The following is a 12,887-nucleotide window of genomic DNA, read 5'->3' on the forward strand; positions in this document are numbered from 1 at the left end:
TCCCCCATGGGACCCTCGCCAGCGCCGGGCAAAGCCAGCCCCAGGGGAACCGCTGGGGTCCGTAGGGCTCCCCCCGCCTGCTCCTACCGAGCGGGGCTGTCTGTGTCGTGAGAACGGCCATAGCAGGCGAACGCCCCCGGCGGCTGCGGGGCGAACGGTGGCCATGCGGAGCGAAGGTTTGCTGGCCATCTGGCCGCTCTTTGGTGCCTTCTTCCATTTGGAAAAGCCTCAGCTGCAGTCGGAGCAAAACACTCCTGTGACCAGCCTCACCCCACGGATAGCCGAGAACAGCTCTGACGGGCCATGCTGAAACGCCTTGGTGTGAAGGGCTGGACCAACCCGGAGTAACAAACCCACCCGGGAGAGCCCTGGGCCGCTCCCAGCCCTGGCTTGGGGGGTCTGAGCTCCAGGAGAGCCGTGGGCCGCTCCCCGTGGAGCTCGGGGGGTCTCAGCTGGACGGTTCGCTGTGAACAGTGGCCCGGCTGGCTCCAGCAGAGTGCGGGGGTCTGCACTCCCCCCGCTCCCGATGAGCCTTTCTGTCTCGGCAGGCGGCACTCGGTGACGGTGAGGTTGGCTGCAGGCCATGCCGGGTGCATCACGGGGCTGGGGCCTTTGCCCTCCCGCCGGGGAGCTGATGGGGATGCTGGTCTGGCTCTCGCTCTGGGTGACGGTGGCGCTGGCTGAGGGGTAAGGACGTGTCTCCCGCTTTGGGTTCTTCCAGGAGCAGCTGGCCCCGGGCTCCCACCGGAGCTGTTGCACCCCCTACCCCCAGGCCCTGCACGCAGGGGAGCAGAGCTGCGCCCCAGGGCGTGGGGTTGCGAAACCCCAGGTGGCCCTGCAGCCACAGGGCTCCGCTCTTCGCTCTGCCTGCCCGTGGTCCCCGGGCTGGTCCCCGCAGGTCCGCGCTGCGCTGGGGTCAGTGGGGGGACGGGAAAAGCCTGGGTCCACTTGCATCCCTCAGGACAGAGGGGTGAGGCAGTGCCGGGGGCAGGGTGAGGGTTAGTTTAGGGGCCCCCGCTCTCCCCCTAGGCTGGGCTCCTCACCCCCCAACTCCAGCCAGTCCCAATGCCTCACAGCCCCCGCATGGCTTCACCCTCCGCTGCTCGGGCAGGGGCCGGGCAGTCCGGTAACCCCGTGGCAGCCCTCCCCCTTGTGACTCCACTGAGAGTGCGGGGGGTGGGGGAGGGCTGGGAAGCCAGATCCCCACACAGCTGGGACGGGGGAGCCAGGCTCCCCGAACCCCATGTCGGAGCTGGGACGGGGGAGCCAGGCTCAGCGCAGGCCTGGGCTGCACAGGGGGGCTCCGGATCCAAGTGCTGAGGGTTTGGCGCTGGGACTCCTGGCCAGGCTTGGCCGGTTCAGGGCCGGGATTGCAATCTGGGGGGAGGGGTGGGAAAGGCTGGGTCCAGCGTCCTGGTTTATGGGTCTGGGTCCAGGGCTCTGGTTTGGGGGAGCTGGGTCTAGGATGCCAGTTTGGGAGTCCAGGGTTGTGGTTTGGGGGTCCAGGGCTCTGGTTGGGGGGAGCTGGGTCCAGGGCTCGGTGGGGGGGGCTGGGCCCATTCCTCGTTCGGATGCCGGTGCCGTTGCAGGCGCTGGTGCGAGAGGACGGAGCAGGTGACGGAGGAGGAGGTGGTGAGCCCCCGGCGCGAGCAGGCGGTGCCCTGCCCGGACGTGTACCAGTACAACCTGGCGGGCTGGCGCATCGACCAGCACAGGATGCGCCAGGCCTATGGTGGGGACCAGGCCATTGCCCACTTCCATGCCCAGGCCGGGCCCACCGCCCCCCTGTGCTACATCTACAAGTGAGTGGGCTGGGAGAGCGGGGGGGTGTCACGGGGTCCCCGGGCGACGCTCTGGAACTGCTCCCTACAAAGCCAGTCAGGACTCTGGGGCAGTCTCCTCTCTGGGGGCAGCCTGTCTGCAGGACACACAGCTCACCCGGCTTCCACCTTCCTGGGTCTGACCTCGGAGCATTCAGCCTCCTCTGCCCCTCCATGCGCTTCCCACAGCGAGTCCACCCAGGCGGGGTCCTGGGGAAGCCAGAGGGTCCTGCCCCCCAACTCCGCAGTCAGACGGACTCTCAGCCAGCCAGTAACACAGAAGGTTTATTAGACGACAGGAACATGGTCTAACACAGAGCTTGTAGGCGCAGAGAACCGGACCCCTCAGCTGGGTCCATTTTGGGGGGCAGTGAGCCAGACAACCCCGTCTGCCCTTCACTCCATGTCTCCAGCCAGCCCCCCCTCCTCTGGGCTTTGTCCCTTTCCCGGGCCAGGAGGTCACCTGATTCCTTTGTTCTCCAACCCTTTAGCTCTCACCTTGCAGGGGGAAAGGGCCCAGGCCATCAGTGGCCAGGAAACAGGGTGTCGGCCATTCTCTGTGTCCAGACCCCTGCACACACCTGGCCTCTAGGGCTCTGCAATGATCATACACCCTTACCCCACCCCCTAGATACTTAAGAACTGCATAGGGGAAACTGAGGCACCCTCACACTATTCAGAGGAAACATTAAGAACAGTCCCGCTTCGTCACAGGGGGCACCCAGGCCAAGCCGGAGCCGCCAGCGGGGGCAGAGCAGGGGATGCTGGGGGGAGGTGGGATCGGGGCGGCCAACAAGGAACCAAGGGAGATTCAGCCCAGGCGTGAGTCCCTCAACTTGACCCCTCCTGTGCCCCCGCCCCCTCTCTGTGCCCCTGTCCCATCTCTGTGCCCCCATCCCTGCTCTATGTACCCCCACCCCTGCTCTGTGCCCCCCATCCCCTCCCTGTGCCCCGTCCCATCTCTGTCCCCCATCCCTGCTCTGTGCCCCCTGCCCCCTCCCTGTGCCCCCGCCCCCTCTGTGCCCCTGCCCCATGTCTGTGCCCCACCCTGTCGTGCCCCTGTCCCCGCTCTGTGCCCCCACCCCATGTCTGTGCCTCCACCCCTCTCTGTGCCCTCATCCATCTCTGTGCCCCTGCCCCGTCTCTGACTGTGCCTCTCCCCTGCCCGGCAGGCCCCCGGACACGAGGCCCGTGGTGTGGAACCGCACGGTGCGAGCCTGCTGCGAGGGCTGGAGTGGGCCCCACTGCACCCAGGGTGAGGAGCCTGCCGGAGCCGGGCCCAGGGCGTCGGGCTGGGGCAGGCGGGGGCTGGGTTTCGGGGGGCGGGGGTGAGCCAGGCGCAGGGCGTCGGGTTGGGGCAGGCTGCGGCTGGGTTCGCAGGGGGAGCCGGGCACAGGGTGTCGGGCTGGGGCCGGCGTGGGCTGGGTTCGCGGGGGGAGCCAGGCACAGGGCGTCGGGCTGGGGCAGGCGCGGGCCGGGTTCATGGGGGAAGCCGGGCACAGGGCGTCAGGCTGGGTTTGGGGGGGCTGGGTTTGGGGGGGTGGGGCTGAGCTGGGCACAGGGCGTCGGGCTGGGGCAGGCGGGGGCTGGGTTGGGGGGGGCGGGGTGAGCCGGGTACAGGGTGTTGGGCTGGGGCCGGCGTCGGCTGGGTTCGGGGTGAGCCAGGCACAGGGCGTTGGGTTGGGGCAGGCGGGGGCTGGGTTCGCAGGGGGAGCCGGGCACAGGGTGTCGGGCTGGGGCTGGCGGGGGCTGGGTTTGGGGGGGCAGGGGTGAGCCAGGCACAGGGCGTCGGGCTGGGGCAGGCGGGGGCCGGGTTCGCGGGGGGAGCCGGGCACAGGGTGTCGGGCTGGGGCTGGCGGGGGCTGGGTTTGGGGGGCAGGGGTGAGCCAGGCACAGGGCGTCGGGCTGGGGCCGGTGGGGGCCGGGTTCAGGGTTAGGGAGCCATACGCTGGGCTGCCCTGCACCCTTGGGAACGGGCCCAGGCCAACGCCATTGTGTTTAGCCCCCGTCCACACGGCCTCACCCCCAAAGGGAGTCCCGAGGCCACGCCGGGTGCCACGGGCAGGGGGAGCTTCCCCGGGCTCTGAGGTCTCTGTGGCCACCGGAGTCCTTTGGACACGTAGGGAGGCTCGGGGGTCGTTGGGGGGACAGCGGGGCCCCGATGGAGCATGACCCAGGGCCTGGGCCCTGGCGTCGTTCTCCCCTGACCAGTGTCTGTCGCTCTCTCCCAGGCGAGGGCTTCCTGGGGCTCTGCTTCTCCACGTGGCAGTGCCAGGCCGGCCTGGGCACCTGGAACCTGTCCCTGCTGAGCATGGCCGAGTGCTGCGGGCGGCCCTGGGGCCGCGGCTGGAAGAACACCTCCTCCGAGGTCTGCCTCAGCTGCTCCGCCCTGCCCCTGCCAGGCGAGTGCTGGCTCCGGGGGCAAGGGGCACTGCCCTGCGTGCCGCTCCCATTGCCAAGCCCTGCTGCATTCCCCCTGGGGCAGCGCCCCGGCCACCCAGCCAGTCCCACGCCACAGCACCATGGAGCCGCGGCCCCCGGGAGATGGCAGCTCCCAGCATGCCGTGCTCCCTGCATCGTGCTCTCCGGCACAGCCACGGGGGTGCTGAGGAGCGAGACCCTCCCGCCCCCAGGCAGCCGCGACCCTCAGGAGAGACCCCAGGGTGGCCCTGGCATGGTCGATTGCCCGGCCCTGGGCAGCTGAGCTCTGACCAACCCTCGCAGGGGGGCGAGTCGGAGTGCCCCACGCCAAGTCTCCCAGAGGCCAGTTACTGGGTCCCCCCCAGCCCATGCTGCCTCTCCTCGCCCCCACGGCGGCTCACAGCGGGTCCCGGTTCTGGAGTTCTGTGGGTATCACCGGACCGTGACGTGCCCGCTGGCTGATCGGTCCCCTTGTTCTTCCACAGGGGACCTGCCGGCCCCCTTCCTCCTCCGGCCCTTGCCCCCCACGGCCCTGCTGGGCCTGCCCAGGCCTCGCCAGCGCCTCTTCGCCACCTGCGTCACCTGGGCCGGCTTCCACTACCGCAGCTTTGATGGGAAACATTTCCACTTCCACGGGGACTGCACCTACAGCCTAGCCGCTGCCTCTGATGGCACCTGGGCCGTGGACATCTCGGGCAGCGGGACCTGTGCACCATCACACTGCCACCGGGTACGGGGTCTCACCGGGGTCTTCCGCGACCAGCCAGGGCCTTGGGTGTTGCAGGGGGGGGAGAGACAGGAAGAAAGGGAGAGGGGGGTGAGAAAAGAGCAAGGGAGAGTGTGACGGGTTCGGTCACAGAGACCCCCTTCGGACTGTCATCTGATGTGCTGAAGTTACCTCTGAGCCCGTTTTCCCTGCCAGCCTGGGACTCCAGAACTCTGCCTTGTTGAGCCAGACACGCCGCAACACAGACCCAGGTCTGGTCCACGCCCCAAAGCTACAGGCTTTAACTGAAAACCACTCAGCAGGTTCCCTGTCTCCAGCACCCAGACACCCAGCTCCCAATGGGATCCAAACCCCAAATAAATAAATCAGTTTTACTCTGTATAAAGCTTATACAGGGTAAACTCATAAATTGCCCACCCTCTATATCACTGAGAGAGAGAGATATGCACAGCTGTTTGCTCCCCCAGGTATTAATCACTTACTCTGGGTTAATTAACAAACAACAGTGATTTTATTAAGTATAAGAAGTAGGATTTAAGTGGTGTCAAGTAATAACAGACAGAACAAAGTAAGTTACCAAGCAAAATAAAACCAAACACGCAAGTCTAAGCCTAATACATTAAGAAACTGAATACAGGTAAATCTCACCCTCAGAGATGTTCCAATAAGCTTCTTTCACAGATCAGAAGAAAAGGAGTACTTGTGGCACCCTAGAGACTAACAAATTTATTTGAGCATAAGCTTTCGTGAGCTACAGCTCACTTCATAAATTTGTTAGTCTCTAAGGTGCCACAAGTCCTCCTTTTCTTTTTGCGGATACAGACTAACACGGCTGCTACTCTGAAACCTTCCACAGACTAGACTCCTTCCTAGTCTGGGCCCAATCCTTTCCCCTGGTGCAGTCCTTGTTAGTTCCAGCTCAGGTGGTAACTAGGGGATTTCTCATGACTGGCAGCCCCCTTTGTTCTGTTCCACCCCCTTCTATAGCTTTGCCCAAGGTGGGAATCTTTTGTCTCTCTGGGTCCCCCCCTCCTTCTAAATGGAAAAGTACCAGATTTAAGATGGATTCCAGCATCATGTGACATGGTCACATGTCCTGTGAGACCCCCAACCCTCCATTCTTCCTGGGCTGGAACACAGGGAGGCCTGCAAGTGAACAGAGCCGTTGACAGCCAATTGTCCTAGTCAATGGGGGCCATCAAGATTCCAAACCACCATCCATGGCCCACACTTTGCATAATTACAGTAGGACCCCAGAGTTATACTTTATATTTCTAGCTTCAGATACAAGAATGATACATACATACAAATAGGAGGAATATATTCAGTAGGTTATAACCTTTGTAATGATACCTTACAAGAGACCTTTTGCAGAAAGCATATTCCAGTTGCATAATATTTACCCTAATAAGCATATTTCCATAAATCATATGGAGTGCAATGTCCTAGAGAGCAAGCCAGAGGAGGGGGTAAAGACACACCAAGAGCAGGCTGGGGGTGAAGGGGGCTGCCAGGGAGAGCCTGGGGGGCAGACTGGCAGAGGAGGGGCCGGTGGACATCACCTACCCCGCTGCTCCGGAGAGCTTCGGGCCAGAAGGACCTCCCAGGGTACAGGCCGTGAACTTCAGCCAGTTCTGCCTGGCTTGAGCCCTGTGGCTTGTGTCTGGCTACAGTGTCTCTCGGGGAAGTAGCCAGTCTGCTAGGGGAGCCAGCGAGGGATGGAGACTCCACACTGGCCGGGGAAGCAGGTCCCAGTGGCTCATCCCGGCGCTGTTAAAGCCATGGGCCATGTTCTGCCGTCCCCCTCTAGCTCCACGTGCCCCTGAGCTGCCATCTCGCTCACTCCCTGCCCTGCCTCCCCCACAGGCGCTGCGCATGCTCTTCGGGCTGGACCTGGTCGTGGCTCAGGGCCGAAACGTCTCCGTGAACGGGGTCGTGGTGCCGGAGGGGGAGCCGCTCCTGCAGGACGGTGAGGAGGACAGAGAGCTCTGTGGGGGAAAGCCACAGGACCAGCACACGGCACACAGGGGCTTCTGATCTGCCCATCTGCCTGGCAGAGCCGCGGGGTGCCCCCGTGTCCTGGGCTTCCTGGGGTCTCCCCAGGCCTGTTTGTCTCCAGACACTTGGTGCTTAGGTCCCCTGACACCCACTGGGGTCCACCCGTGCCCATCGCCTGGGCAGAGCTGGTGGGAGGAGAGGTCTAGCCTGGCACCGGCCTGCACGGGCCCCGGGGAGGGACTGCTGGGGCCATAGGGGTGAGCTAGGAGGAATGGGGTGGAATTAAGGGACACACAGAGCACCTAGGCCGTGCCCAGGCGGGAGCAGGCCGACAGTCCATCACCCAGGGCTCTGCCCAGCCCAGCCTGGGGCTCCCAGCCCCTCCTGGAGACGATCCCACTGCTGGATCCATCTCCCTGGTAGGGAGGCCCCGACATGCAGCCCATGCGCCCGTTGCCGTCTCTCTGGGCCCCGGCTGGCAGCCGGACACGTGGCTCTGCTGAGCTGCCCACCGCTCTCCCCCCGCAGGGATCAGCGTCCGGTGGCTTGGTGACTTCGTCTTCGTGGAGAGCGGCCTGGGCGTGCGGGTCAAGTCTGACGGGCGCCACACGGTGTATGTGACGGTCAGCGGGGAGCTGCGGGGCACCACGCGCGGGCTCTGCGGGCTCTACAATGACGACCCTGCCGGTGAGCACAGCCCTGCGGGGGCAACCCACCCTGCTCACGGCGTGGGGCCGGGCCCCCTGCCGACAGCGCCCTGCCCCCAACCCGCCCTGCTCACCGCATGGTGCCGGGCCCCCTGCCGACAGCGCCCTGCCCCCAACCCGCCCTGCTCACCGCGTGGTGCCGGGCCCCCTGCCGACAGTGCCCTGCCCCCAACCCGCCCTGCTCACCGCGTGGGGCCGGGCCCCCTGCCGACAGCGCCCTGCCCCCAACCCGCCCTGCTCACCGCATGGTGCCGGGCCCCCTGCCGACAGCGCCCTGCCCCCAACCCGCCCTGCTCACCGCGTGGTGCCGGGCCCCCTGCGAACAGGGCTCTGCCCCCAACCTGCCCCGCTCACCGCGTGGGGCCGGGCCCCCTGCGGACAGCACCCTGCCCCCAACCCGCCCTGCTCACCGCGTGGGGCCGGGCCCCCTGCCGACAGCACCCTGCCCCCAACCCGCCCTGCTCACCGCATGGGGCCGGGCCCCCTGCCGACAGCACCCTGCCCCCAACCCGCCCTGCTCACCGCATGGGGCCGGGCCCCCTGCGGACAGGGCTCTGCCCCCAACCCGCCCTGCTCACCGCGTGGGGCCGGGCCCCCTGCGGACAGCGCCCTGCCCCCAACCCGCCCTGCTCACCGCGTGGTGCCGGGCCCCCTGCGGACAGCGCCCTGCCCCCAACCCGCCCTGCTCACCGCGTGGTGCCGGGCCCCCTGCGGACAGCACCCTGCCCCCAACCCGCCCTGCTCACTGCGTGGGGCCGGGCCCCCTGCCGACAGCGCCCTGCCCTGGGAGCGTCTCTCCCTCACAGCACGCAGTGAGCCCCACCTGCTTGGGAATGGGACAGTCCCACCCCCTGCATCCCCGTGCCAGGGGCACCTGCCCTGGTGCAGCAGGACCCAACCTGCCGTCCTCCGGCCCCTGCTGGGTGAGGGGCCCCCAGCTCGCTCCAGGGGCTCTTCTCTCCTGGGCCTGCCTGTGTCTTGGTGACAGTGCCCCCAGAACAAGCCCTCCCACTGCCCATGCCTTTCCCCTGGGGCGGAGCAGGGACCAGACACCAGGGCCTGTTCCTGGCGCGAGCTGGTGAGCCTGGTGTGAGAGCTGGGCTGGAGATCTGGCAGCGGGGGGGGGGGTCCCCATTCCCAGCCCCCACCTGCCAGCAGGGGCGGTTTCCTCTCCCCACATCCCCAGCGCCTGTTTTGCTTGCAGATGACTTCCTGCGTGTAGGAGGGGATGTGGCCACGTTCGCCGCCAGCTTCGGGAATTCCTGGAGGGTCCCAGATGCCAGCCCAGAGGTACCGGGGAGGGCCCCTGCTGCAGTCCTCTCCCACGGCTCAGAGGGAGGGGGAAGGCGTGACACCGCCCTGGGGCTGCGCTGGCGCCCAGAGCCCTTCGCCCCCGTGCAGCGTATTCCTGACCCTGCCGGGAGCAGCTGGAGCTGGGGTGTTGGTGGCAGCTGGTGGAGATGCTTCTCCCGCACAGGAGCAGTGCGTGCTCAGAAGGGGGAGCGCCCGGGGGCTGCATGGGGTGAGGTGGGGGTGCCCCCCGTGCGGCTCTGGGGGCGCCGGGCTGACGGCTGGGGGTGCTCCCCCGTGTGGCTCTGGGGGCGCCGGGCTGACGGCTGGGGGTGCTCCCCCGTGTGGCTCTGGGGGCGCCGGGCTGACGGCTGGGGGTGCCCCCCTGTGCGGCTCTGGGGGCGCCGGGCTGACGGCTGGGGGTGCTCTGGCACTGACGGGGGTTCTGCTCTGCCCGGGTGCAGCTCCCGTGCCAGGACGTGGCGGAGGCGGGAGACAGCTGCGACGATGCGGAGGCCAGCGCCGTGAGGCAGGAGGCCGAGGCCGTGTGCCGGAAGCTGCTGGCCAGCCCCTTCAGCCGGTGCCACTCCGAGGTCAGGGGACGGCGGTACCCACCTCCCAGGGAGCAGCCGGGGCAGCCGCGCCCCCCGCCCCTCCGGGCGCTGGCTGACACAGCCTCTCTCCCTGCAGGTGGACCCGGGCGGATTCTACGACGCCTGCATGTCCGCGTCCTGCCGGCAGGGGGGCATGGGGGCCGGGCGGCGGGAGGCAGTGTGCGCCACCTTCGCCAGCTATGCCCGTGAATGTGCCCAGGAGCTCGTCTACCTCGACTGGAGGAGGCCCGGGTTCTGCGGTAGGGGCCAGTGCGCTCCCCCAGCGGGCAGCTCCACAGCCAGGCCCACTCCGGCAGCACGGACCCCTTCCCCCCGGCTCTGCCCCCCGCCCCCACGCCCTCCCCTCGCACCTGTCTCCCATCCAGCCCTGGCCCCCACATACACCCACCCTCACGCCCAGGTTCACCCCCTGCACGCTCAGGAGACGCTCAGCCCCCTGGGCCGCCCGCCCGTGAACGCCCCGGGCTGGAAGGGCCTGGTGCATATGTAGGAGACAGGGAGTGGGGCTGCCCTCTCGTGGCGAGGGTCAGAGACCCACTACCGCTGTCAGCGGGGAGGAGCTCCTCTCACTCCGGCACCGCAGGCTGCGTGCGGGGAGCAGCAGCCCCCGGGGCTCTCGTGGCGTCGCCCCGCATGTGCTCCTCGGAGGTGGGCGGGGCACCCGGGCAGACGTGCTCCCTGGGAGCCCGCGCCCGGCTGCCTGGCAGAGGGGGCGCTGCCAGCCCGGGCCTGAGGCGCCGCGTGTCTGCCCCGCAGAGAAGCAGTGCGGCCAAGGGAAGCAGTACTCGGACTGCGTGTCCTCGTGCCCGGCCAGCTGTGCCGCCGTGGGCACCGGCGAGGAGCGGCACTGCCGGGACGAGTGTGTGAGTGGCTGCGAGTGCCCGCCGGGCCTCTACCTGGAGGGGGGGGCCTGCGTCCCTGAGGGCGACTGCCCCTGCTACCACCGTCGCCAGAAGTACGCCCCGGGGCAGAGCATCCAGCAGCGGTGCAACCAATGGTGAGGAAAGCCCCCATCGGCCCTGCCAGCCGGGCACTGGTGTGGGCACCAGGGAGGGGCAGCCCCTAAGGTAACCCCTCCCCGGTGCCCACACCCGCACTGCCGAGCTGGACTCGTCTCTGCTGTGCCTCGGGCAGCTGGTGGCGCAGTGCTGTGCCAGGCTGGGGCGTGGCGATCCGCGGGGACGGTCTGGGCTCCGCGGGCCCCTCAGCGATGGAGCGGGGCAGAGTCCCCGTCTCACAGCTCAGCCACCCCACGGTCCCGCCCCACCCGAGGGGAGGACAGCATTGTGTGGGGAGCCCCCTGCCTCCTGGGGAATCCCTGGGGGCCCTTCTCCCTCGCCCAGGCTGCTGCACCCCACTTTCCCCGGGGTACATCCCCAGCTCCTTTGGGGTACCTCCCTTGAGCTGCAGAGGAGACCCACGGAGGATCGGGCCCGGCGGGGCTGGGGCGGGGCAGCTGCTGAGCAAAGGTACTTGAGTGGAACCAGAGAGACAGGTGGCAGCTGGGACACGATGCCCCGGGAGCTGCTGGGGACCCCTGGGTGGGAGCCCCAGGCTGAGCCTCCCCAGGCTAGAGAGGTCCCTCCTGGAGATGCCCCCCGCCATGTCCTGCGGGCCCCGGCACCAGCCGCAGGGCCTGCCATGGCCCGGCGTACGGCAGGGGGCCCAGCGAGCCATGGCGACCCCGTGCCCCTCTCTCGCCCCTGTCCCTGCAGCACGTGCCAGGGTGGGCGCTGGCACTGCACACAGGACAAGTGCTCGGCCGAGTGTGCCGTGATCGGGGACCCGCACTACGTGACCTTCGACCAGAAGCGCTACTCCTTCCACGGTGTCTGCGAGTACATCCTGGTGCAGGTGAGGGGGCCAGGGGAGGGGGGTCTGGTGCCCTGGGAGCTGCCATTGGGTCTGGGGGACCAGGAGGAGGGGGGAACTGGAGCCCTGGGAGCTGCCGTGGGGCTGGGGAGCCAGGGGGAGGGGGGATCTGGTGCCCTGGGAGCTGCCATGGGGCTAGGGGGAGGGGGGATTGGGTGCCCTGGGAGCTGCCATGGGGCCAGGGGGGCCAGGCTGCTGGGGGGAGGGGTGTCTGGTGCCCTGGGAGCTGCCATGGGGCCTGGGTGGCCAGGCTGCTGGGGGGAGGGGTGTCTGGTGCCCTGGGAGCTGCCACGGGGCCTGGGGGGCCAGGCTGCTGGGGGGAGGGGTGTCTGGTGCCCTGGGAGCTGCCACGGGGCCTGGGGGGCCAGGCTGCTGGGGGGAGGGGTGTCTGGTGCCCTGGGAAGGAAGGGAACCCCACGGCATGGGGGTTGGGGGGCATGCTGTGCCCAAGCAGCCCCTCGAGGAGCCTGGCCACTCAGAGCTGGTGCAGCTCCGGAGAGCCCCTCCACGAACAAACCAGTGCAGAGCCCGGCGGGGCCCCCAGCCCAGCCCGCGCAGTGCCCTCGAGAGCGGCCGGCAGGTCCCGTCCCCTGGGCCGGGGCGCGCGGCAGGGAAGGGCTGGGGAGCCGCCCTGGGCCGCGTCTCCGGCCCTCACAGGCTGGGGCACCGTTGCCTGGCAGGACTTTGTGGACTGGAAGCTGCTGATCACGGTGGAGAAGGTGGCGTGTGGGAGCAAAGGGGCCGTGAGCTGCCTCCGGGCCCTGACGGTGACTGCGCACAGGACCTCCGCCCGGCTCCACATCACAGGTCAGCTGGGCTTCACCGCGGGGGAGCGCCTGGCAGCCCCTTGCAGAGACGGGCAGCCTGGGGGCATCAAGGGATTGCAGGAAGCAGGGCTGGCTGGCTTGGGGCTGGCTCTGATCTGCCCTGGGCAGAGGCCCAGCTGGCAGGTGGTGGGTCAGGGAGTGGGGTCGGGGCCTCTCTCTCTGTGCAGTTCTCCCTTGCCCCCCTCCTCTCCCATCTCCTCTCTGGCCCTTCCCTGCTGCAGGGGACGTGGCCGTGAACGGGCAGGAGGTGGCCCTGCCCTTTGCCAGCGCTGACCTGAGCATCCGACGGGCCTCGTCCTCCTTCCTGCTGCTCCAGGCCTTCGGCGCCCACGTGCTGTGGGGGCTGGAGTTCCCCGCCGCCTACATCACCCTGCAGCCCGGCTTCGCCGGCAAGGTGAGGCCCAGCGCGCTCCTGGTGCCCCCCGGGAGGGCCCTCGCAGCGGGGCGTTGCCCGCAGGGCCCAAGGGGAGAGGAGCCCAGCTGTGGGCGTGGGCCGAATGGCCAGCTCTGAGTACCGGGAGCGGGGCCCGGAGCCTCCCAGGCCCGTGTGGCCGGTGCCAGGTCTCTCGCGACTGGCATCGCAGACCCCGGGGTGAGGGAGCTGGTGGGTC

General features: G+C 68.2%; 1 protein-coding gene across 1 annotated transcript in view; it reads left to right on the plus strand.

The window, feature by feature from the left end:
- The first annotated feature begins 640 nt into the window (after positions 1 to 640).
- Positions 641 to 12,887, plus strand: part of LOC141981967 (SCO-spondin-like) — a 122,936-nt gene continuing 110,689 nt past the window's right edge. Inside the window, exons 1-14 of the mRNA XM_074943582.1 lie at positions 641 to 687; positions 1,590 to 1,802; positions 2,993 to 3,075; positions 4,052 to 4,222; positions 4,727 to 4,971; positions 6,835 to 6,937; positions 7,495 to 7,653; positions 8,878 to 8,963; positions 9,428 to 9,556; positions 9,654 to 9,816; positions 10,334 to 10,574; positions 11,293 to 11,431; positions 12,130 to 12,256; positions 12,498 to 12,670. Coding sequence (XP_074799683.1) covers positions 641 to 687; positions 1,590 to 1,802; positions 2,993 to 3,075; positions 4,052 to 4,222; positions 4,727 to 4,971; positions 6,835 to 6,937; positions 7,495 to 7,653; positions 8,878 to 8,963; positions 9,428 to 9,556; positions 9,654 to 9,816; positions 10,334 to 10,574; positions 11,293 to 11,431; positions 12,130 to 12,256; positions 12,498 to 12,670 — 2,079 coding nt within the window. The remainder of the gene's footprint in view (positions 688 to 1,589; positions 1,803 to 2,992; positions 3,076 to 4,051; positions 4,223 to 4,726; positions 4,972 to 6,834; positions 6,938 to 7,494; positions 7,654 to 8,877; positions 8,964 to 9,427; positions 9,557 to 9,653; positions 9,817 to 10,333; positions 10,575 to 11,292; positions 11,432 to 12,129; positions 12,257 to 12,497; positions 12,671 to 12,887) is intronic.

The sequence above is a fragment of the Natator depressus genome, chromosome 2 (genome assembly GCF_965152275.1).
Source record: "Natator depressus isolate rNatDep1 chromosome 2, rNatDep2.hap1, whole genome shotgun sequence".
NCBI lineage: Eukaryota > Metazoa > Chordata > Testudines > Cheloniidae > Natator > Natator depressus.